Below are 23,527 nucleotides of genomic sequence, written 5' to 3'. Positions count from 1 at the left end.
AAGAGGGTTTTGTGGACAAAGCCATACAGAGAGCACAGGATAAGACACAACTGGGTTCCTTCTGTGCTCACTCTTGCCGTGAATTCACATTCCCCCTCCGTGAGTTCCAAAGAAACACAAAGCAGAGCAGAGACTACCAGCTCAAGGCTTTCAAAAGTAAGTTCAAAAGTTGTTGTAGATGTGAAGTTAAAGGAACATGGAGATTGATCTGATGCTCTCTTTTGAGAACAAAGATGAGAAACATTATGCATCTGAAAGCTCAGAAACTCTGTCCAATTTGCTGAATTACTCCAACGACTGTGTACTTTACTCTTCAGCTCTGTAAATCCTGGGCTTAGGCCAAAAGCAAGAAAATGTGACCTGACCTTCTTTGGGACCTCCTAGCCCCCCGTCTCCATCCTGCCTCTTCGGCACCTCCTAACCATCACTCCTTCCCAACAGCGGATGCCCCTCGCCTCCGACCCTCACCAATGGCTACGGGATGGTGCGGGGCTGAGAAGCCAACCAGGGACCAGCCAGCCTGTCTCTCCTGTTTTCACATCCCCTGAGATTCTCTAAGAAGGAGTGGAGGTAGCTAGTTCCTCGGCAGTAAGGATGTGACTTCGCGAGTCACAAGTCAGATCACCAGGAAGAAGGGGTGGAACAAGTCATGGAAAACACAGCTTCTAGCCTTTTCTTTCCCCACACATTTTTCAAGGCTGCTGCACATGCACCCAAACATATTCACACATGTTCACCAAGGAGGGAGTAAACTCAGCTGCAGCAGTGTCACACACAATATGTTGTCCCTAACAGAGAAATTCTATATACGTTTGGGAACGGGCTCGAGTTCTCAGGCTCTGGGCCAGCCAACGCTGTGGGTGTTGAACAATACCTACCACCAGACGAACAGATGCGCACAGTGCCAACAGCTCTGGAGGGACCTGCGTGCGCTCCTTCAAGGAAAGGGAGAGTAGCATGGAGATCAGGAAAGAAAGGGAGGAGAGACCTCGGAGTACCCACTTAAACTATGAGTCGACCAGCACCACCGTTGCCTGCCTGCCAGAGGACGGGGTGTGGCTGAGATAACTTCGAGGAGAGCTGACAGCAGAAACGCTAGGGATGCTAAAACTTCCCTGCAACCTTGGCTTTCTCTGCACAGTGTCCTTTCCAAGAAGAGTTCACACAGAGTTTACATACGTCCTATCTGTCGCCACTAACACTCCTCAGAGGCATTTCTGTCCTTACCATCACACCTGCAAATTCACCAATGTATTGACCATTAAGAGGGGGAAAAAATCAATGGGATTTGATCAACAGCAAAAAGCCCTGATGATTAGATTTTGTGAGCAGGCTTCACTGAACAGAAAATATCCCTTTTTGTAGATCTGGAGAACAGTGAGAGATTAAAATAAACACACGAAGAGATGCAAAACCAAACAGATAAACCAACACATCTTTCCTGTTATACATTTGATCATCTCATGCTTTTGGTCAAGGGGAAAAAAAAGCCATAGTATAGAAAGATATAACAAATGAATTCCATCATCAATTGATAATAGCCCGTAACCAAATATACAATTATAGCATACATCCGTGACTTCCCCTCATTCTCCTCTTTCCTGTCTCTGCCCTTTACATCATCTCCTTTCAGCGGTCATCCCCTTTTCACTGCAGAACTTACTGTCCTCATGGGCAAAGCACAACAAACCTTGATGCTATAGCTGGTGGCTTCTCCTGCATCACCGGCACCCAGCACTCCAGTTCTCAATGCTCCACCTACCTGTCAACCACCCAGATTCCTGGGATAGTTCCATGAAGACCGGACTCAGGAATTCTTGTAAGGATTTGTAACGTAAAACCTTTTAAAGTACAGAGATTGTTTTAGGCTATGTTCCCCATAGCACCTAGCATGGTGCCAAAGCCAGAATAGTCTTTAAAAACTACTTCTTGGGGTGGCAAGGAAGATGCCAGGAATTCAAGCATTTGTGCAGATGGTCTCTGTTGTTACAGACTCGCGTGGCCTCAAAGACGACTGACAATAAGCAGACCTTCAGCGGGAAAATTATTCATACACAGCTTTTGGTTACCGATTTTTGATATATAACATGGCTATTATAATTTTAGGTACTAGATAATTTTGATAAAAGGTGAAATACGGAGTCTGTTTTTTAAAAAGATGCCATAACGTTAAAAATATTACAATTGCCTATGGGTTATTAAGACAATAACTAAAGCAATCATTTGCTAATGATGAACACTTCATTTAAATATTGAAAATTTTATTTATTTGCATGTAAAATGTGAATTCTCCCCCCCCCCAGAAAAAGGAGGTCCGATTGATTACAATAATGACACAGGCACTGCCAGAGAGAAGGAAGCGTGGACAGGGCCACGCCCCTCCAGGAACATGGAGGTATTGGGAATGATCGTCTTCCCAGTGGGACAGCCATCCTCCTAGTACAGCACTCTAACAACACTGGCGATAGAAACACATCTGAAAAATGTGGAGGGACAGCTGACATGGTGTAGTGGTGTCAGAAAAGCACATTTTAGTAGTGCTTAGCTTTGTAGAGAAGGGAAAAGATAAAGTCTGAGAGGCAAAAGCATCCCTGTCACCAGAAAAATGTTCTCAACTAGGCAGCAACAGTACTGCAATGATATAACTATGGTTTGGATGAAACATCCCTCAAGATATTATTTCCCTTTGCCTTAATCCTAAGCAAACTGCTAATTAGTATTTTGGCTTCCTAGATATCTCAATATCAGGAAAGAGGTTTCCATGGATTACAAACAGGAACATTCTGGTTACCACAAAGAGATCATTGACATTATAAGTCAATAAATTAGTGTTCTTGGCTTCCCAGGTGGCACAGCGGTTAAGAATCCACCTGCCAATGCAGGGGACATGGGTTTGAGCCCTGGTCCAGGAAGATCCCACATGCCGCGGAGCAACTAAGCCCGTGCGCCACAACTACTGGGCCTGCGCTCTAGAGCCCATGAGCCACAAATACTGAGCCCGCGTGCTACAACTCCTGAAGCCCACACGCCTAGAGCCCGTGCTCCACAACAAGAGAAGCCACCGCAATGAGAAGCCTACGCACCACAAAGAAGAGTAGTCCCTGCTCACTGCAACTAGAGAAAAGCCCACATGCAGCAACAAAGACCCAATGCAGCCAAAAATAAATAAATAAAATAAATTAGTGTTCTGATAAATACTTATGATAATAGTCAATTACCCAACAGAAATACTTATTTATGTAGGGTAACTGATAAAGTTGAGTTTCTGGTCCTTCTTAGCTAAGGACAGAGCTTGAACCAGAGTCAGACTCCAGAGTCACTGTTCCTTTCCCCCATCCTGTTCTCTCACTCAATTCCAATAACTCTCTTTGGCCTCAGTGTTAAACCTTCCTCATGAAAACTTCAAAGACTGTGATTAAATCAATTCGTTTTTCTAGGAGCTTCCTGGTAGCCAAGACAAAAAGGGCAAGAAACTTTGGCGGATAATTAGTTCTCATTACCCGATAAAAGGATCCTTTTGGAAACCAATATTAAGAGATATTAAAATCCTATTTTTATCTACCATTTAGACTGTAGGGAGAAAAAGACTTATGAGTAACAGTTTTACATGATTTCATTCAAGGAAAGAAGATTTTTCAAAAGATGAAACACTATTCTTAGCCTCAACCCCAGCGCTATCCCTATCAAGTAAGTAGTTCAGAATTTGCTTAAGTCTTTGAAAAATGCTAATGCTGTATTCCTAACTAGGAATGTTAACATATAAAAGTTGAGATCCAGAAGTTTATTTCAAGTCAGTTGTTTAAAACACAAAATATTTCTCCATGAAAATAGTAGTCTTAAAATTATGGTAATTACTAGGGGGAAGCCCAGGAAATCCTATTTGACCCCAAATGTAGCTGAAATGGTGCTAATAGCAATCATGATCAGATACCACGTTTTGGTCCCTGGACCTTGAGCCAGGTTGCTCCAGGCTGCACAGTGGCTGCCCTAGCCCTGATTCTGCTCCAAAACGGGCCTGGCATGAACCCCTCATCTCTGCTCAGAACCAAGTCTCAGGGTGCCCAGACTCTAGTCAGGGCCCCTGCCCGCCGAGATCCCAGAGAGAGCACTGAGCCAGGACTCAAAGGTCCACCTTCTACGTGTCCTTCCATCTTTTAGGAAACTAGCCTCTCTAAGCCTCAGAAGTCACACCTGAATGTGCTAAGAAGCCCAGCGTTCAAGGACACCGTGGTGGGCGGGGGGCAGAAACCTCCTCTGTGAATTATTAAACTATCTCAGTTTCAAGGGAATCCTGTTCTGAGTTGCAAAAAATTGAATTACAAATAAAAAACTGAAATATAATTGTTGGAGCTGCCTTTACTATATTTTTACTGATGTTTTTGCATTCGATTTCTTTCTCTTACAGTAAACTCTGATTAGTAGCTGTCGATTTGGTGCTCACCTCTTCAGTTCTCATGAGCAACCTATGATTTCATGTCTCCTAATTCTTCAAATGCATGGCCTTGCTTTCATTATGTTTTTCTTACATTTTATTCAGGATTGACAAATCCCTTCTCAGTTTGCTTTGCTCCCTTCTCCAACAAATATTTCCTCTTCTTCTAGGCCAGTCTTTCTTTAAGAACATTCTTTCCCTTAGGATTCGCAGCAGCCTATCCAACAGAATGTGACTAGGAAATAGTCCACTTCTATGCTCTTCCCTAAGTAGCCACTCACCACCATGGCTATTGAGCCCTTGAAATGTGGTGGTTTGACTGAGAAACTGAGTTTTTAATTTCACTGAATTCTGACGAATTTAAATTACAGTAGCCACATAGGGCAAGTGGCTACCCCAAAATGTAAAGATGCTGTTATTGGTTTCCCCACTGGAACTGAATTTGACATTGGAATTGAATTTGCGTGTGTGTGTGTGTGTGTGTGTGTGTGTGTGTGTGTGCCTGTCTGTCTGTCTGTCTGTCTATCTACAGCTTCCTGGCATTGTTTTTGCTTTAAGGTCTCTTGACTGGAGGGATAAGCAGTCTTTTTCTTACGATAAGGCTGAAAAGGTACTGATTTTGCTTTGGAGACTTCTACAGGTAGGAGAAAGTCTCCACCTGGCTGTAGGATGATCACATTTGCTACTGATAGGGTTCAATCAATCTGCCCTGCCCCATGTTTAAAAAAAAAAAAACACAAAATAAACAAACCTTTTTGATCCCTACCTCCCCTGCCAGCTTATCATCCTACTTCCCTGTTCTATAAAACAAAACCCATTGTAAGAGCTTCCCACACTGGCTGCCTCCCGTCCCGCTCCCCCCGTCCTGCCCTGGGACCTCAGGCCTTCCTCCTGTCCCTGCACGGAACAGCTCTCCCCAAGGTCCGCCTGGAATCCACACTGCCAAGTCCACTATTAACTTCCTGGGGCCTCTGTCACCGTTGCTTGCTTTCTCCTTGAAATGCTTCCTCCTCTTGGCCTCTGGGCCACCATATGCCTGGCCTTCCTGCTCCTCTCAGCCACTGTTGGTGGCATCTCCTCTTCCCGTATTCCGGAGGCTGCTGGGCTCATTTCTCAGCTGTTTACTGGCATCTCTCTAGGAGAGCGCGACTATCGCAGTAAGCCCACATGCCACGCACCTTCTCATGACTGTTGTTGGTCCCCTCAGCACAAGCATCAGACATCTCACTGTCTACTCAACCAAGAAGATGCCTGATCCGACTCGCAAAAAAGAGAGGTAAAGAGCAAGTATACTGGTCAAATAAACCTTCAAACATAGGAGAAATAAGTGAAAGAGAAAAAAGCCACACAGGTGTTTTAGAAAACTCATGCAAGACTGCCTCCGTGTTCCTGGCAACTATTCTAACATGGAGAATCCCCATATCTTTCCCGATCACAGACAGTTTTTTTGGCCACTGTCCACGAAGCCCCTGCTCAGATGAAGAGGGATCATCAGGGAAGGTAGAGACAGTCTTAAGGGAGGGGGAACGTCACAGCGGGGCTTTCCTTGTACCTGTTGCATCACAAGAGTCCAGGCTGCCTTCTGCTGGGTCATTGCTCATCTGCTCCTGGGTGTCTGGCCTGCTTCTCAGTGTCAGCAAAGCGGGTCCTTTGCTCCCACTTTTAAGTGTGAAGGGGAGGCAGCTGGCTGGAGAGAACAACAGGGTATGTGTTAATGTCAACTACTAGTGAAATGTACTGTCACAATCAGGAGTGGGGCTCTCCTAGGAAGTCTCCAATCCCAGGAAGGTCATTTACACAGCGTGACCAGGGCTGCAACTGCCCCTCAATACAGGAGCGCGCGCGCACACGCACGCGCGCGCGCACACACACACACACACACACACACACACACACAGAGCCAAACTGTGGCTTCAGAGCTGTTGTGGTCAGAAACTTACACTGGCTAGAACATCCTGCTGCTGTTCATGTACAGTGGACTCTGAGAGTTAGCTATTTGCAGGTGGCTTTAAGAGTTAGACTCAATTTGGCAGGTTTTCCTAGGGGGATATCAGGTCAGCCTGCACTGTCTAGCACCTCCGGCAGGACCCGAAATGCAGGGAATGTGAGAGTATGTGCGTCTTGGTGCGTCAGGAGATGAGATGAGGGCGAGAGGGAAGGTGGAGGGTGAAGGGCTAGACTAACATGCTTGTTCAGTGCAGCGCCGACCTATGTTCAGCTTAGCCACAAACCTCTTTAAGAACCCAGAATTGTGTTGTTCCTTCCTCAGGCCTGGGTCTCAGACGCATTCTTGTGACACAGTGATGTTGGTGGTATATTATCTGTAATTCACTCTAACAGCCTTTAATACAGACAGCGTGATGTTGCGTCGTTAGCCAGTTTCAATCTACGTCCTTGGGGTAGGCAGTTAGCATCTGAGCACCTGATCAGTGACGCACTTCAGAAGCGTTTCACATGTGAAAGCAGCATCGAAATCTCACACTCCGCAGGTGGCCGCTATAGATTCTTCAACTGTCTTTATTGCTGGTCATACTGGAGGGTTTGTCATCACAATAATGGGTATAGATATGGCATTTCAGCGGTGAAATGAGGGGAATTCAAGAAGGACGAACTGGTTAGAAGATTTGGGGTTCTGCACGGTGATACGAAGAAGGTAAAAGACTCCAGCAATTCTTTCCAGTTCTGGGAGCTGCAAGTGGAGGGATCTAACATCTGGTGGGACTCAAAGGTTAGCTGAATGCTGCTGCTAGAACAGTACCGACCTTTCCTGAGTGAACATCTCCTGAGAGACCAGCAGAATGCCCAAGATGACAGTGGGCAGAGCACTGACCACCAGGAGTGGGGTTCTCCTGGGAAGTCTCCAATCACAGGTAAATGGTTTGCCTTTGTGTGTCCCTGTGCCCATTCCCTGACAAAGGTTCATCTCAGTTGCAGGATTTGGTCTGAGATTTACTTCATCCACAAGATAACTGGGGAGTGGGGAGATAGGAAAGGCACCTTGTACCCTTCATCCAGCTCTAACTACTGGGGCCCACGGGCATCTTCCATTAAGAACCTGGTTTCGAAAATACCTAAGTGGCTTGGGTCAGTTTGCAACTTCAGCTCTTCTGCTCTTGAAAGTAACTTGTAACAGTAAATGTGATTTTTAATAATAAAGGTTTCACTTTTTCTTGAAAATAAATTAGAATGAGTAGATTCCTCTCTCTCGTGTGCGATCTGAAGAGCTTTCTAGAGAGGAAGGGACGGGGACAGAGTTCCCATGATCCAGTGGGAATTGCCCAGGGCCTTGGATACCCTTCCAAAGCTGTGGCAGTGAACGCCATCGTGGTTAACAAGGGCTGGAGACCACTTTCCTGGAGCCTCGCCCTCAAGGGCCCAGTGCTGCAGCAAAACCACGAGGCAGCAATGAAGAGCGCCCTCTGTGTCCCGATTCTGGGGGACCACACCTTCCTAGCACAGCTCCTGCGCCTAAAGCACCCAGATGCTGCTTCACACCGGCAGGGCTGATCTGGCCAGCCGAGGGGCCACGGCTGGGAGAAGCTTCCCAGCTACTGAACACACGTGCAGCGTGTGGTGCACTTGTTCTCACTGGGAGAATGGCAGTGTGCTGGGGTGCTATAGACACAGGGGGTTCGGTTCAGAAGTGTGTCACGGGGCGATGTCGGGCTCAGCCTGGTCTCTTTCCACAGGGTCATGAGGTTTGCTGTCATTAAGGAAGACTCTTGGGGTGGGGACCACCGAACATCATGGGCAGAAGAGCTGGGCACTGTGTGTCGGGAAAAAAGGCAAGGACTGAGGAAAGGAGCAGAGGCGGCTGACGACAAAGGGCATCAGAGCAAATAAGACCAGAACCACGCCAAACATCAGTGCCTTGAAAAGTTTAATCCAGCCCTCTCCACGCCAGTAACAGCAGGGTGGGGCCGTGGGGTAGAACCAGGACTGCCAGGTACATCTGTGTGCGTGCAACTATTAACTAGTGTTCATGGGTCTCTGTGTTGCTATTCTTACCTTTGATGTGTAAATAACTAACAAGAAAGCTGAGGTCACATGTCTGAAGTGAAAAATCATACAACAACCGATTACAAATAATTTCTAAGTCCTATGTACAGATTCTAGGATGCTTTATTGGTGAGAGGATGACTTTTGATATGTAATAAATATTTCGGATTAAAATGTCCCATAACATATGAATTATTTTAAGACAGCTTAACGAAGGTATAATTGACACCTAAACTGCCCATATTTAAACAGAGCACTTGGATAAATTGTGATCTATGTATGCACCCGTGAAACCATCGGCATAACATTTTGAGTAATGAGAGTTGTGTGGAAACAAAAGCACAACACGGAGAATGCAGGAGTTGGATGACTAGTAGTCTCGTCTCGGTTTCGGTATTTCCCGTGCAGTATCGGTCCAGTCACGTGACATGCCTCATATGGGCTTGATGGTGGGCCACGGATATTGCCTACTTCAGGCCACCCCCAATCTGTCAAGAGTCCTTGAGGCAGGAGTGCCAGGAACCACCAGGCTGGGCGGGGCTGGAGGTGGAGGCAGCCACACGTTTGCTTTTCCTGACCCCTCTAGCCTCCAGCCCTGTGTGGCAGATCACATATTCCTTTAAAATTTTAGGACATTCTAATGATTACTGTGTCTAAAAGACCAGGGCCAAAGTTTCTTTCTAAAATAAGAGGAATAGATACGGATTGAAACTCAACCATGAAGACTGCAGAAGAAGGACAGACATTAAAGGTCGGTAGGAGGGTCGCTCCCCCTGAAAAGCCGGGGCAGGTGAGGCAGGTGACACCTCCCTGCACTGACCTGGACCCTCCCTGCGTGGAACTGAGATCATGTCCAGCACTGCGTTACCGGCACAAACAGGCTGGTTGTCACACCAGGGAAAACAGGAATTGAATCACAAAGGGGACCTCCGGGGGCCCTGAGAGAACTCCATTAATTCACACATTAATGAAATAGGATCCGCTGTGACTAGCTGGATTGAGCCCAGGATCTAAGGCTGTAGGGAGTCACTGTTCTGCCTACAAAGTGATGCGCAAAGAAGAAAGTGTGTGTGTGAACACCCAGGGAGCCGCGCTGGGGGTCCAGGGACTCCCCGGCCCAGCAAGTAGGCCAGCAGAACACCAGGGGCGACTGCTCTTCCCTGCACAGCTCAGCTGAGCAGAGACCTGTGTGAACTGGGAGCTCTGGGGCCGGACCAGCAGGATGATGGGCCCTTGGCAGGAGCCCAGGCGCACACGCGCAGCAGAGGCTGGCAGCCCTGAGGACAGCGGGCACCAGGGAGAGAATGAGACGGAGTAAAACGGCACCTCGGCAAGCGCTGGGGCTGGGAGCTGGTGACACCCGTGTGCACTCACGAGCCATAACCGGTACTGTGCCCTTGTTCACACTCAAAACTGGTGAGGCTTGGGGACATACAGATTACAAACGTTTCTGAGATAAGCAACCACATCTTTACACAGATGAAAACCAGGATTTAACGATTTTTAATAATAAGCTGAAAAACATTAATCCTAGACGATATGCTGCACACAGACTGGAAATTCAGCCAGCAGAAGCCGCACACGCGCTGAGAAACATCATCTGAGTCTGAGCCAATCTCGAGTTTAGACATTTTCTCCCCAAAGAAACCGTTCAGCAGATTCCAGGAATGCTGTGTTTCGGGGCCACCGAGGAGACCACGTTTTCCTGAAGGAAGGGACTTGTCGGCGAGTAACAGATTCCAAGGGAGTGAAGGAAGGAAGGAGGGGGAGAGGTGAAAAGAGGGGACACACACACACACACACATGCACACACGTGCACACGTATGCACACTCTCGTACACACACTAAGCCTCTTTCAGAGTGTGAGGGGTTGGCGGTATGGAGGACCAATCAGGTGGACCAAGGTCCAGGAAAGAAGACGAGATGAAGCTGCCTGACAGAAAACAGAGGGTGACCAAATAGCTCTAACTGCGTTCTCAAAAGTGTGAGGCTCAAACCTCATTTCCCAGCATCTGTGTCCTCCGCTACGGATCCACTCAGGTTACTACGGCAAACCGCTTTCTCCCCAGCCTTATTCTGTTCCACCAGAGCAGTCGGGATTCCCTTTCTTCTATAAACCATTCCTGGGAGTCAATGTAACGTGAAATGCAGGCTCCTTGACCACACAAGGCCTCCCGCTTAGGCCCTAGGCCACAGAGTAACTTCACCCACTGAGGACAAACAGCACGAACAGCAGTTCTAACAGGAAGACCACAGAAAGAGAACACTATGTGTTCTCTCGTCCAGACTGATGAAGCCCCAGGTGCCCCGGTGCCAGCCCTGTGTCCTGCACTTACCAAGAGTCAGGGAGCCCTTCTGACAGTTGGGCACCAAGGCCTGGGTTGTAAGTTTCCACAACTGTAAAATTCACAAATTCTTTACAATTGATTCAGTTTGTGAAATTCACAGTATGGTTTTTTTTTTATAGCGGCTCCTTCATTTTCTTTTATTTTCTCAATGAGCTCATGCACACTGCAGGGCAAAGCAGAGAGAGAGGGTGCTTCAGGATAGAGAGTGAGCCACAGGGACCGCCGAGGGGCAGTTCTCGTGCGCAGGATCTGATATCGAGTGAGCACCTGACCTTTTAGGAGGATCGTGGAGGCAATGCTATCATTTGCTGTAAGCAGGTTTCAGAGGATTAGGCCTGAGGAACCGTTTCAGTGGTGCTCCGGCAGGGAGTGGAGGTGTGGTGGAGAACTGTCTTGAGAAGAGTGCAACACTTGGAGACGTGGAGCTGAGGGCACAGGGTGGTGGCCGGCATGGAGAGCGTGCTGCAGGAGGACATTCTCTTAGGCTAATGAGCTCGGCTTTAGTGAGGGAATAAGAAGCTGATGGTGACAGGGCCTCACGTTTATGGACAAGCAACCAGGGTTCAGAGGCTGGTCGCTGTGTGAGGGAACTGGATGAAGGAGTAAGAAGGAGGGAAGGAGGGAAGACAGTTCTTTTCCTTCCTCAGGAAGGAGGGAAGACAGTTCTTTTCCTTGCATTTAGGAAAAAGGGGACAATGGGTGAAGACAAAGAGAATTCTGTCATGAAGAAAAGTAAGAGAGAGGAAGCACTACGATGGTTTTGGTGGTGCAGTGGTTAAGAATCCACCTGCCAATGCAGGGGACACGGGTCCAATCCCCGGTCCGGAAAGATCCCACATGCCGCGGAGCAACTAAGCCTGTGCACTACAACTTCTGAGCCCGCGTGCTGCAACTACTGAAGCCCGCACGCCTAGAGCCCGCGCTCCACAAAAGAAGCCACCGCAATGAGAAGCCTGCGCACCTGATTCCCACTAGCTATCTATTTTACATTTGGTAGTACGTATAAGTCCATGCCACTCTCTCACTTTGTCCCAGCTTACCCTTCCCCCTCCCCGTGTCCTCAAGTCAATTCTCTACGTCTGAAACTAACACACCATTGTAAAGCAATTATACACCAATAAAGATGTTTAAAAAATAATTATAAATAAAATTTAAAAAGAAGCCTGTGCACTGCAACGGAGAGCAGCCCCCGCTCGCAGCAACTAAAGAAAGCCCGTGCGAAACAATGAAGACCCAGAGCAGCCAAAAGAAAACAAAAAAAGGATGGTTTTGAACGTTTGAGTGAGATGAAATTTCTGTGAACACAAATCTTTTCTTTTTAATGGCTATTCCTGATTTAAAATGTTTTTATATCGTGGTACATATGCATAACATTTTGCCATAAAATTTTACCATTTCAACCTTTTTAAAGTGTTTGGTTCTGTGGCATTAAGTACATTCGCACTGTTGTGCAGACATTACCACAATCCATCTCCAAGTCTTTTCACTTCCCAAACTAAAACTCTGTGCCCATTAAAAACTATTTCCCCATTCTTTCCACCCCGAGCCCTGGAAACCCCCATTCCACTTTCCGTCTCTGTGAATCTGACTACTTTAGGAACTTTATATAAGTGGAATCATACAGTATTTGTCTTTTTGTAACTTGTTTATTTCACTTAACATAATGCCCAGGGTTCATCCATGTTGTAGTTATGTGTCAGAACTCCCTACCTCCTTAAGGCTGAATAATATTCCACTATGTGGATATACCAAATTCTGTTATCCATTCATCTCTGGATGGACACTTGGGTTGCTTCCACCTTTTGGCAATTGTGAATAATGCTACTGTGAATATGGATGTACAACTATCTTTTTGAACTCCTGCTTTCATGTCTTTTGGGTATATTTCCAGAAGTGAAATGGCTGGATCATATGATAATTATATATTTAATTTTTTGAGGAATCACTATACTATTTTCCACAGCTTCTGCATCATTTTTACATTCCCATCAACAATGCACAAGGGTCCAATATTTCCATATCCTCACCAGCACTTGTTACTTTGTTTCCCCCACCCCTTTTTTTTAATAACAGCCATCCTAAGATTGTGAAGTGGTATCTCATTGTGGTCTTGATTTGCATTTCTCTAATGCTCAGTGATGTTAAGCACCTTTTCATGTGCTTACTGGACATCTGTATATCTTCTCTGGAGAAATGTCTATCCAAGTCTTTTGCCCATTTTTTAATCAGGTTGTTTTTTGTTGTTGTTGTTGAGTTGTAGGAGTGCTTTACACAATTTGGATATCAATCCGTTATCAGATATATGATTTGCAAATATTTTGTCCCATTCTGTGGGCTGCCTTTTCACTCTTTTTTATTGTGCCCCAAATTAAAAGTTTTAAATTTTGATGAAGTCCAAGCTATCCCTTTCTTTTTGTCATTGTTGTCCATGCTTTTGGTGTCATGCCCAGGAAATCACTGTAAATCCAATGTCATAGAGCTCTTCTCCTTTATTTTTTCTTAAGAGTTTTATAGTTTTAGCTCATATGTTTAGGTATTTGGTCAACTTTGAGTTAATTTCTTTGAAAATGGAAAATATGGCACAAATTTACTTGTCACCCTTGCACACGGGCCATGCTCACCTTCTCTGTATAGTTCCAAGCTTAGTACATGTCCTGACAAACCAAGCACCGAAAGTAAATAAACCCTTGGAGGAAATTCCTCAACACAAATGTATGAAAGTAAACCTGTCTGTGTTACACTTACAGTAATAAGTGTTCTCGCTCTCTGTCCTGGGGATTCAGCATATTTATCCCGGGTCCTCAGGCCCAGCTCCGCCTCCCGCGTGCTCAGTGAAGCTCTTCCTTAAGGTTCTCACCCTGACTCTCACACATTCTATAATCATTCTCCGTGCGTGGCCAGCATCTTTCCCACTCCCAATGCCAAGCCAGCAGGGTCACAGCAAGATTTTTAGGTCCTGCTGTTAATTTTCCATAATTTTCAGATGGAAGCTGTGATAAGGACATATTTCTAAGAATTGAGACACTGATTTAAACAAGGGGGGGTTGGACTGAAAGCCTTACATTGAGAGTCTAGCCCCTCAGGTACTTTCCCCCATCCCTAGAAGAAACAGAGGATTTATTCTTGGGACAAACTAAACCAGAGAGACTCTAAACTCAGACACACTGACTGGATAGAGGACTCAGAACACTGTACATGCAGGAGGGCAGAGCTGAAGCTCTAGACCGACAGGAACACAGGGAGAGTCAGCATTTCAGTGTTTCAGACTCTAAGGTGCCCACCACTGCCCCAACTGCCTCCCCCCATCCTGCTGCTGGAGTGCACGCTTCCAGGGGTATCCTCCTGCCCCACCCCTGCCCCGACAAGACACGGGAACACTTTTCCCTGAAGAAACCGAACCAAGGTACCAAGGAAAAGACCTACACGTTCTGACGTTTGTGAGGGTGTCCCTAGGCAGTCACTCTACAGCAAGCTCACCAGACCAAAATCGCTGACTTCCTCCCCACTTCGCTGGAGCTCCCTGTTGGCTTTCAGCGCCTCACTCTTCAGTAGGAAAGGATGATGAAGGATAATATGATAATCAAGGAAAGCTTCCAACACAGAAGACTGAGGCTAAAATAATAAACAGTTTAAAGAACCTTGGAAAGAGACCACACAGGGAGGAAAATAGTTCTTAACACTATAATATTCTCAGAGAGAGAAGAAAATATATTACATTCATGGTAAAAAGAATGCTATAAAAGGAACAACTAGAGAAGGGAGTTTTTAAAAATAGAATATTAAAAATGGTACAAATCAGTGGAGAATTTCAGGGATAAAACTGAAGAACTCTCTCAGAAAGTAGAGCAAAAATACAAAAATAGCGAAAGAAGAGAAAAGATAAGAAAATATAAGGATTCATTCAACACAGAAAGAACAACAACAGAAGAAATTATCAAAGAAATAATACAGGAAAATAACCGAGGGCTGAAGCATCCAAGTCTCTGTACTGTATGGTACATCACATGCCTGGAACAATAAATTTAAAGAGACCAAGACACATCATTGTGAAATTTATTATCAGTGGAGATCCAGAACAGAGCCCAAGAGCTCCCAGAGAAGGAAAGGGGCCACAAACAAAGGAAAGGGAAGGAGAATGGTGTTCTCTTCCTCAAGAACATTACTGGACACTAGAAGACAGTGGAGTGAAGTGTCCAGAGCTCAGATGAAAAAGGAGTTTCAACCTGGAATTCTGTATCCGTTGAAAATATCATGGAGGGAGGAAAAAAGGTATCTTTAGACATACACAGTCTCAAAACGTTTATCTCCCAGGTACCCTTGGTCAGAAAGTCACTAGACGATGGGATCTGACAAAGTGAGGGAGCACACCAAGGAAAAGAGAAACACGAGACAGTGGGAGCTCCCAAGGTCTGTCCCAGGTTGACGATGATAGGGGCTCCCAGGGCAGCAGGCGTGCAACACATGTAGCCCTTCCGGTGGGTCAGAGCTAAAGGTGGTGGGGGAGTGCTCCAAGGGAAAAGACCACCGAGCTAGTACCGTGCTTTAAACATGTTTGGAATAAATTTGGAAACTGTATTGTTAGCTGTGACAAATCTGTTAGAGCATCTGGAAAAAAAAAAAATCCAAACTAAGATATAGCTAAAACACAAAGCACCCATAAAACAAGGTTAATACTAATTGAAGGGAAAATAAAAGTGATGCAAGAGAAGAAACGGAATCCAGGTACCCAATTGGGCTCAGGCATGAGGAATATTTACATGGACCAAATAACGCAAATGCCACCACGTTAGCCAATAACTGAGATCTCAACACACTGAGCTCATGAGGGTGCATGGCGGGAGTGAGTGTCAGGAGAGTTAGTCCTCACTTCCATCACAGAAAATTAGTAGGTGATGTGATGTGACTGGTTAGAGGTAGGGAGTTGTAATACAATTTTAGGATGAATAAATGCAAGTCCAGTCTCAAGAAACGGAAGACTGTCACAACCAACCCTCTGCTCTGGCCAGGCCACGTATGCAGTATCGTTCTCAGTTCCAAGGTCTAAGGAGGTCACTGGTTGTGTTTATGCAGAGTCTTGAAACTGGCAAAGAGCAATCACATGGAGAGTATGGGTATCTGTAACCACAGACTTTCCTTAACTTACGAAGGGGCCACGACCTGATAAGCCCATCATCATCTGACAGTACCATGAAGTCGAGAATATATTTAATACACCTAACCCACTGAACATCGTGGCTTAGCCAGGCCTGTCTTAAATGTACTCAGAACACCTACATTAGCCTGCAGTCGGACAAAATCACCTAACACAAAGCCTGTTTTATAGTAAGTGTTGAATATCTCATGTAATTTATTGAATACTGTAAAGTGAAGAACAGAATGGTTGTTAAGTGTCCTGGTTGTTTACCCTCATGATCTCGGGGCTGACTGGGAGCTGCAGCTCACTGACACTGCCCAGCATCATGAGAGAAGATGATACCCCATGTCACTAGCCTGGAAAAGATGAAAATTCAAAATCCGGAGTACTGTTTCTACTGAATGAGTATTGCTTTCACATGACTGTAAAGTTGAAAAATGGTAAGCCAAACCATCATAACGTGGGCACTGTCTGTAGTCTTAAAAATTTAGAACAGGGGCTTCCCTGGTGGCGCAGCGGTTGAGAGTCCGCCTGCCGATGCAGGGGACACGGGTTCGTGCCCCGGTCCGGGAGGATCCCACATGCCATGGAGCACCTAAGCCCGTGAGCCATGGCCGCTGAGCCTGCGCGTCCGGAGCCTGTGCTCCGCAGCGGGAGAGGCCACAGCAGTGAGAGGCCCGCGTACCGCAAAAAAAAAAAAAATTTAGAACATCATACAGAACAGCAATACATTAGACATTTTTAAATGTAGAGGATTAAAAAAAGTTAAATGGAGAGAGAGACTGACTCATTATAAAGGACTTTCTAATTCAAATTGAGATATTCCAAAATAAAATGGGTTGCCTTGCACTGTTGGGATTAGAAGTGGGCCCCTGTCGGGGGGAACAGGGGGGCAAAGTCACATGGCTTTTCTGCCCTGTTGGCTGAGACCAAGTTCTAGTGTGAAGGGTTTATGATTTAATGCATTTTATCACTTCCTCTGAACCTTGAGCTAGAAAGTACACTTCAAAAATATTTGATTTAAGTGGTTGGTGAGAAATGATTTCATCCCCAATCCAATTCATTACTTCTTAACTTGAAAACACTGTATTGCTTTTTGTGTGCTTCCAAGTAAATGATACTTTGGGGCATGAATTAACACCCAAGAGAATCTTCTAAGAATGGCAGATCTGAACTTCTCAGCTGCTCTGGGGAGGCTTCTCTGTCACCCTTCATTCCTGCCCTTACTCTAAATGCCACTTACACACTGACATCATAAGTGGTTCCAGACACCGTCAGGGGTCCACAGTGAATTAACAAGCCACAGAATCCAGATGCTTTTGCCGGTAAACAGCTTCTTTGCAGGAAAAATAAACAGAACAAGAAGGACATTCACTGACCTCCTCTACCACATTCACTCCCACGCTTCACACCCAGTAAGCGTGCGAGCCCCATCTGTAGACTCACTGGTCCACAAATATCACCCATCTCATGCATGTTTGCACTCCTTCTCTTAATTAATTCACTGATTGTTTTAAATAACATACAGCGAGTAGAGTCTATACAAAAAGATAGTAGTATATAAATTACGAGAGGCTGAGACTAATAAAATTACTAAAGCCGTTAAAAATTTCCTCTGAGGACTACTGAGTACAATCTTGTCACGTCAAGCTACAAATTGTTGGTGCTTAAATTACAGTTCTCATGGCATTACACTCCTTCTAAACCTAGGGATTCCAAAGTGATTTCTTACATGGGCGTTAAACCACAAATTTATATATTTCATCAAATATATTTCCCCACAATTTTTTGAGTGGTAAGGAATTATTTACGTGATTACGTCAGGTAATTCTACCAGATTAACCTCATCTTGAGATTGGATGAACTTTATGGAAATCTATTTCCAAGGCATGTCCAGTGCTGTGATATAAAGCAAATATGATGGGTTCCTTGCTACCTTTACCCATTTACCATTATCTGTGGCTCCCTTCGACCTAATCCTGCCCCACTGGTTTATAACTATGACACAAGCGTTAGAGGATTCATTTTTACTCATATTCATGCCAGAACAATACCAGGTAAGGTAAGACACCTGCAAAGTCTGGTATATACAAAGTTCAGGGTCTCTACTTCTGCTGAGCTGATAAAACAGTTCACATCATGTCACACCTCCACAGGTAAAACAACGTGGCCCACTGCCCTTATGAATCCTTTCATGAAATTTGTTCCCAAATAAATAAATCTATATTTTCCACCCAGAAGCTTAATTTGGACAGCATTTTTGCTTGACTTCGACACAATAATTCCTCTCAATCCAATATAAACAAAACATGAACACAGCCCCATCACCCTCCGCTTCAGACAATAACGTGAATGCTTAGCCGTCCACCTCCTATCTACAGTTACATACAATCCAGCCGGGGCAGGGGATAAATACACAGCTATGACTTCAGAGCAGACGTGGCCAGAGCCACCATCGCATGGGCTGTGGCGGTTCAGCGGAGGTGAGCGTCCCCAGCAAGCGAGGCTGTGGAACTCTGACCTGGACGGCAATCACAATTCCTGAGATTCACTCTAGACAAACCCCAATTTCTCCTTTGTCCACCTCTCCCCTTGCTTTCTCTCTCCTTTGCTTTCTCAGGAGATGGGGGTGAGTGCTTACTATCTAGTATGGAAAGATCTCTGAGTCCTTTCATTTACGACACGACATATCCTGCAAAAAGAGTGAGCATTCGTTGTCCCCTTCCCCATGAAATTCCACGTGCTCACACTCAGCGGAGGGATGTGCTCACAAGGGCACAGGTGGAAACAGTGCAGCTGGAAATCCAAGTTGTGTCCATCGCCCTCCAAAGCCCCCGGTGGGCTGTGCAGATTCTGAATCTCCCAGTGATCAAAATACCGCATATTTTGCTATAGTTGTTAACAATTCCATACGCTGGATTCTATATTTTAGAAACAGCAGGGAAATGAGTACATGACTTCAAGCCTCTTCCGGAGAAGTAAGGTAGGACCTGAACTTTAACTGTCTCACTTTGAGCTTTGTTTACAACACAAATGCTGTTTCTGATTAGCTGCCTCAAATTGATTACTTAAACATTTTTAAGCCAGTTTTGAAGGTATATGAACAAACAAGGAATAAAATAAGGGTCTGATTATTTTTTTATTTTCCCTTGGAGGTCAGCCTGTGAATTTTATTCAGATAATAAAATTCCTCTGAGAGATGCTGAAAAAAAAAGAAACTTTATTTCACTGAGAAATGCATGCCGTGAACTATGTAAAAGCTATTCCAGAATCAGGACTATTCAGGCTTCTCCGTGTATGCTACAGGCTTAAAGTTTGTAGCATGTAGTTAGTTCATCAAAAATAAAACTTTGAAGATTATTCAGCAAACCACTACATATAAAATGACCTTTATTGTGTGCATACACAGGGTCACACTAGGAAGACGCTGGCAGACTTCCCCATATACTCACTATGCAAAATTGGAGTTTTATTTAAACTCATAGCATTATGATGTTGGAATTGAAAAAGACACTAGAAGTCTCTAAGTCTAATATCCCAGGGGCTCAGATTTTTCATCTATAAAATGAGCTAATGAAATCTTTCCTGCTCTCCTCAGGGCCATTTTGAGACCAAGAGTGTCACAGATGTGAAAAGTATGGCGAGAAAATTAGAACAGCTATACAAATGCAAAATTAAATTATTATTCCTATTACCATCATTCTGATAGACAAATAGGTAAACAACTAGACTGTTAGAAAAAGACTAGCTAAAAATCAGGCTTGTAATCTTGTCTTTACAAACCTGATATAGTAGTGTTTCTTTTTGATATCTTCGTGAGATCCATCTAGTCACTTAGCCTTTGAATATGCCAAGTGTAATTTCAAAGTTTCTTTTATCACGCCTACCAGGTCCTTATAATTCCTCTAAGCTATACTTACAAGGGAAATTAACGGAAGTCTGTTCAAATTTCCACATTTACTGGGAAACGGCTGTAATCAAATGAGGTTTACTTGTATTACCAGCGATTAGGTAGAAGGAAATGCAGAGTGAAAACAACAGGGCGCAGTCAAGCAGGTTAAACGCATGGAAGTCAGGAGACTGCTGATCAGTCACGGAGACAACATCAGGTTCCAGCGTCGCCTTTCTCAACACGGCAGATGCAGGTTCCCTCTTCAGGGATGGAGAAGACCGAGCCGTTGTAGTTGTTCATTTAAGATCATTTCCTGTGGTATCCACAAGACTCGTGCAGTCAGGTGTGGCGTGAGGAACTGGTTACAGTTTACCCTAAAGTGTGCGGTTGCTTCTCAACGCTCTTTCTTCTTAACGTTGCCATTGCTTTTCAGTAGTTACTGGAAAAACCAACCATGTTTACTTATCCCTTCCTCTTAGTGTTTGACTGAAGGCATCCCCTGCCACCACCTTTCTGCCTCCATGCTCTTCTTTTGTTGCTTCCCATACAGACACACTCTTTCTGCCACAATTGACCATCAACATGTGTCTGATGTGTCATCTGCAGCTCCATGTCATCGTCTGCAAAATTCAATGTGGCAGTTTCTCTATCTGTCTGGTGAAGGACCTGGCTGTGAGCGCAATCGTTTTGAAGGATCCTGTCTACCTGGTACAAGCTACAGAAGTTGAGTTACATCAGCACACTCTGTCTTCTTCAGAGGCTCACGCTCCCTGCTAAGAGAATATGCTCTTACGAATAACAGCTCTATTTCTACTTGATTTAATATAGACAAGTATATAATATATATATATTTTTTTAAGAGAATTTTTAAAATTTATTTATTTATTTTATTTTTGGTTGTGTTGTGTTTTTGTTGGCTTCTCTTGTTGTGGAGCACAGGTTCTAGGCGTGCTGGCTTCAGGAGTTGTGGCACGTGGGCTCAGTAGTTGTGGCCTGCAGGCTCTAGAGCGCAGGCTCAGTAGTTGCGGCGCATGGGCTTAGTTGCTCCGCGGCATGTGGCATCTTCCCAGACCAGGGCTTGAATCCGTGTCCCCTGCACTGGCAGGCGGATTCTTAACCTCTGTGCCACCAGGGAAGCCCCAAGTATATAATATATTGTGCTTCAGTACACATGCAAGGCAGGGGAAGGAAGAACCAAGGAGTCACATCATTTACAGGACAAATTTCCAGGGTTTCAATGAACAAAGGCAACTCATCCCACAAGAATGTTCACGCCCTGCAACGTTCCAGCCCTTGGAGGGAAAGAGGGAGGAAGATAAAGGAAGTCCAGCAATCCTCTATTCCCTGAAGCAATCAAATATATAAATTGATAAATATTTTATAGAACTGGAAAACACTATCATGTTGGGGAAAAAAAAATGAGGAAACAAAGAAATTTTTTCCTGGGGAAAAGAATTATCCTCAACAGTTAGATGAAAATATTCAAAATTTTACATTGGTGATAAGCAAGATAAATGAGTTCTCAGATAATATAAGTTAAGCATTGTCAGCAAAAACTTGAAGCGATGACCACGGAGCTAAGCATGGGGAGAGAGGTGGCGGGCAGGGTGTTGCAAAAGCCCAGTGGTTGCAAGTTAGAAGGACTCTGGGCCAGTAATCTTTGCTGATTTGCTTGTAAGAGCGGGGCTGGGGGTATCCAGTGGTTAGATCCCACACAGCCTGAGAATCAGCTTCCCTGGGCAAACCCGGCCCTCCCAACATCAGGACATAGGCTAGCACAGGACGTCCCCTGCTGAGCTGAACACACAGCACAGTATTTTATAAGCACAGTTGCCTATGAAAGGAAAACAAGCTGAAACTCCCCTTTGGGAAAAGCGCTCCACTTCATTCGTGACCAAACTGGAGATTACAGAGAAGCCCAAACGTGCTCCAAACCAACAAAACAGAAAGCACCCCAAGGACAGATGGGCAAGTCTAGTGAGAATAAAATGCGATACACCACTGTGTCAATAGATAGCCCAAGGGAAAGGGTTCCTCTGAGGGCACAGGAGGAGAGAGCGCTGAGGCATGTCTGCCCTTGCATCCACCCTGCCTCCGCGCCAGAGTCTGCGCTGTGGGCCCCGTGCTGGACAGGAAACGCTTCCCCAGCTGTGATGACGACACACTGGACCCCACCGTGCATGAGCTGAGGGCTGACCTCAGACACAAGCACTGACCACAGGAGACCAGTGACTAATACGGAGGAGAGTTCTTGAGAATTGACACTAGTTTCCTCCTCCAAACCACGTACTAACGGCGCAGCCGAATTTTACTCACCTTTGTGTCATGATTCCATCTCAGGAGCTCACATCAGAGGTCAGCACACAGAGCTTGTCAGAGAATCCAGACCACCCCCGTGAATCGTGTGCAACGCATGCCTGCTGAAGACGAGGGGCCTTTCCAGGGGCCCAGGGATGTTCTAAAAAAGACAATTCTCCACGCCTATATTCCTCTTCCTTCCTCTCCCTGAACCGAGTTCAGGGTCCAGGAAGGAATCACTACAAGAAAGCCGGCCCCTAACTGACAGATAGCCCTGGGAGTGTCTCCTGAGTGGGCCAGCTCACTGGTTATTTTCCTAAGGCTGAAGCCACAGTGGTACACTCAAGAATTCAAAATGTTTATGGAAATTTGAAGGGAACGGATAGGAGGAAGAGGGCCAGGAGATCGAAAATTATAAAAGAAATGAATAAATCATTTGCTTTCTTGTCCAGTCACTTGATCACTGCAAGGAAAAATCTTAGTCTGTTTGTTTATTTAATGAAACATAACCTGAATAATCCATGTTTCCAAAGAAAAATGAAGACATTTTATTTTGTCCAGCTGCTTTTTCATCTTATGCTGCTGAAAAGACCAAAATTCAAAGCTGCTTTGTACGTTTGCAAAAATGAGATGAGGGGGGAGAAAAAACCAAAAGGGATTTTACATTTTTTTCTTCTCAGACAACTAGGCCTTAGTCTTCAGCAGAAAACTAGGCAAAAATCCAACAGTTCAAGGAATCCCCGCCTACCCCTAACACATACATTTTTCAGGGGATAAGACAGTGACGAAATAGGGCAGTTCCCAGGAACACTGCTTGGGCAGGGTTTCTTCTGACGCCCAGCACCCAGAAATAAAGGTCATCCCCCAGCGGAGCCTCCGAGAGCCCTCAGAGCAGCCGGCACTCTTCCGTGCTTGCTTCCCACCAGAGTCCACACCACCACTTTCACTTTATCCAGCTATTCTTCTAAGCACCTTTGGAGCAGCTTCTGGGGCACAAGAAGAAACTCACAGATCTACACACGTGCCGGGAGAAGAGGGCACAAACGTAAGCTGGGTTCACCCCTCCCTTCAGAGGTGATGTGTGGGTGCATGGCACTGACCCAGCACAAAGATTAGCTTTCCCGCTTCCACTTGGAGTTTGCCAGAAACAATACGCATTTTGAGAAATGTGATGGTTTGAAGACAAAGAATCCATTCACAATTCCAACACACCAGTTTTCACCACGCAGAAAAACTGCCCCCAACATGTAATACGCTAATGACTGTGAGAACGCTGGAAAAGCTGGAACGGTAAAAAAAGAGGGATGCTGCAAGGACAACATATTTAGGCAAAAATGCATTTTAAGCCATCCAAAGTGAAGGTAAGATACATAAAACTGTAAAATACCCTGGAATAAAAACAGAGAACGGTGGCCTTGACCTGG

The 23,527-nt window shown here is 45.2% G+C and overlaps 1 protein-coding gene and 1 non-coding gene across 2 annotated transcripts in view; both read right to left on the bottom strand.

Annotated features, from left to right (window-relative positions):
• Nucleotides 1-23,527, bottom strand: part of PDE10A (phosphodiesterase 10A) — a 580,174-nt gene that overhangs the window by 332,630 nt on the left and 224,017 nt on the right. The window contains 1 exon segment of the mRNA XM_060167479.1: nucleotides 5,985-6,119. Within this exon segment, the coding sequence (XP_060023462.1) occupies nucleotides 5,985-6,119 (135 nt within the window).
• Nucleotides 13,343-13,449, bottom strand: LOC132530960 (U6 spliceosomal RNA). Its single transcript, XR_009543966.1, has one exon. It is a non-coding gene; the product is annotated as a U6 spliceosomal RNA (small nuclear RNA).

This window comes from Lagenorhynchus albirostris, chromosome 12 (genome assembly GCF_949774975.1).
Source record: "Lagenorhynchus albirostris chromosome 12, mLagAlb1.1, whole genome shotgun sequence".
Taxonomy (NCBI): Eukaryota; Metazoa; Chordata; class Mammalia; order Artiodactyla; family Delphinidae; genus Lagenorhynchus; species Lagenorhynchus albirostris.
The sequence above is the reverse complement of the archived record's forward strand: the minus strand, read 5'-3'. Positions and strand labels throughout refer to the sequence as shown.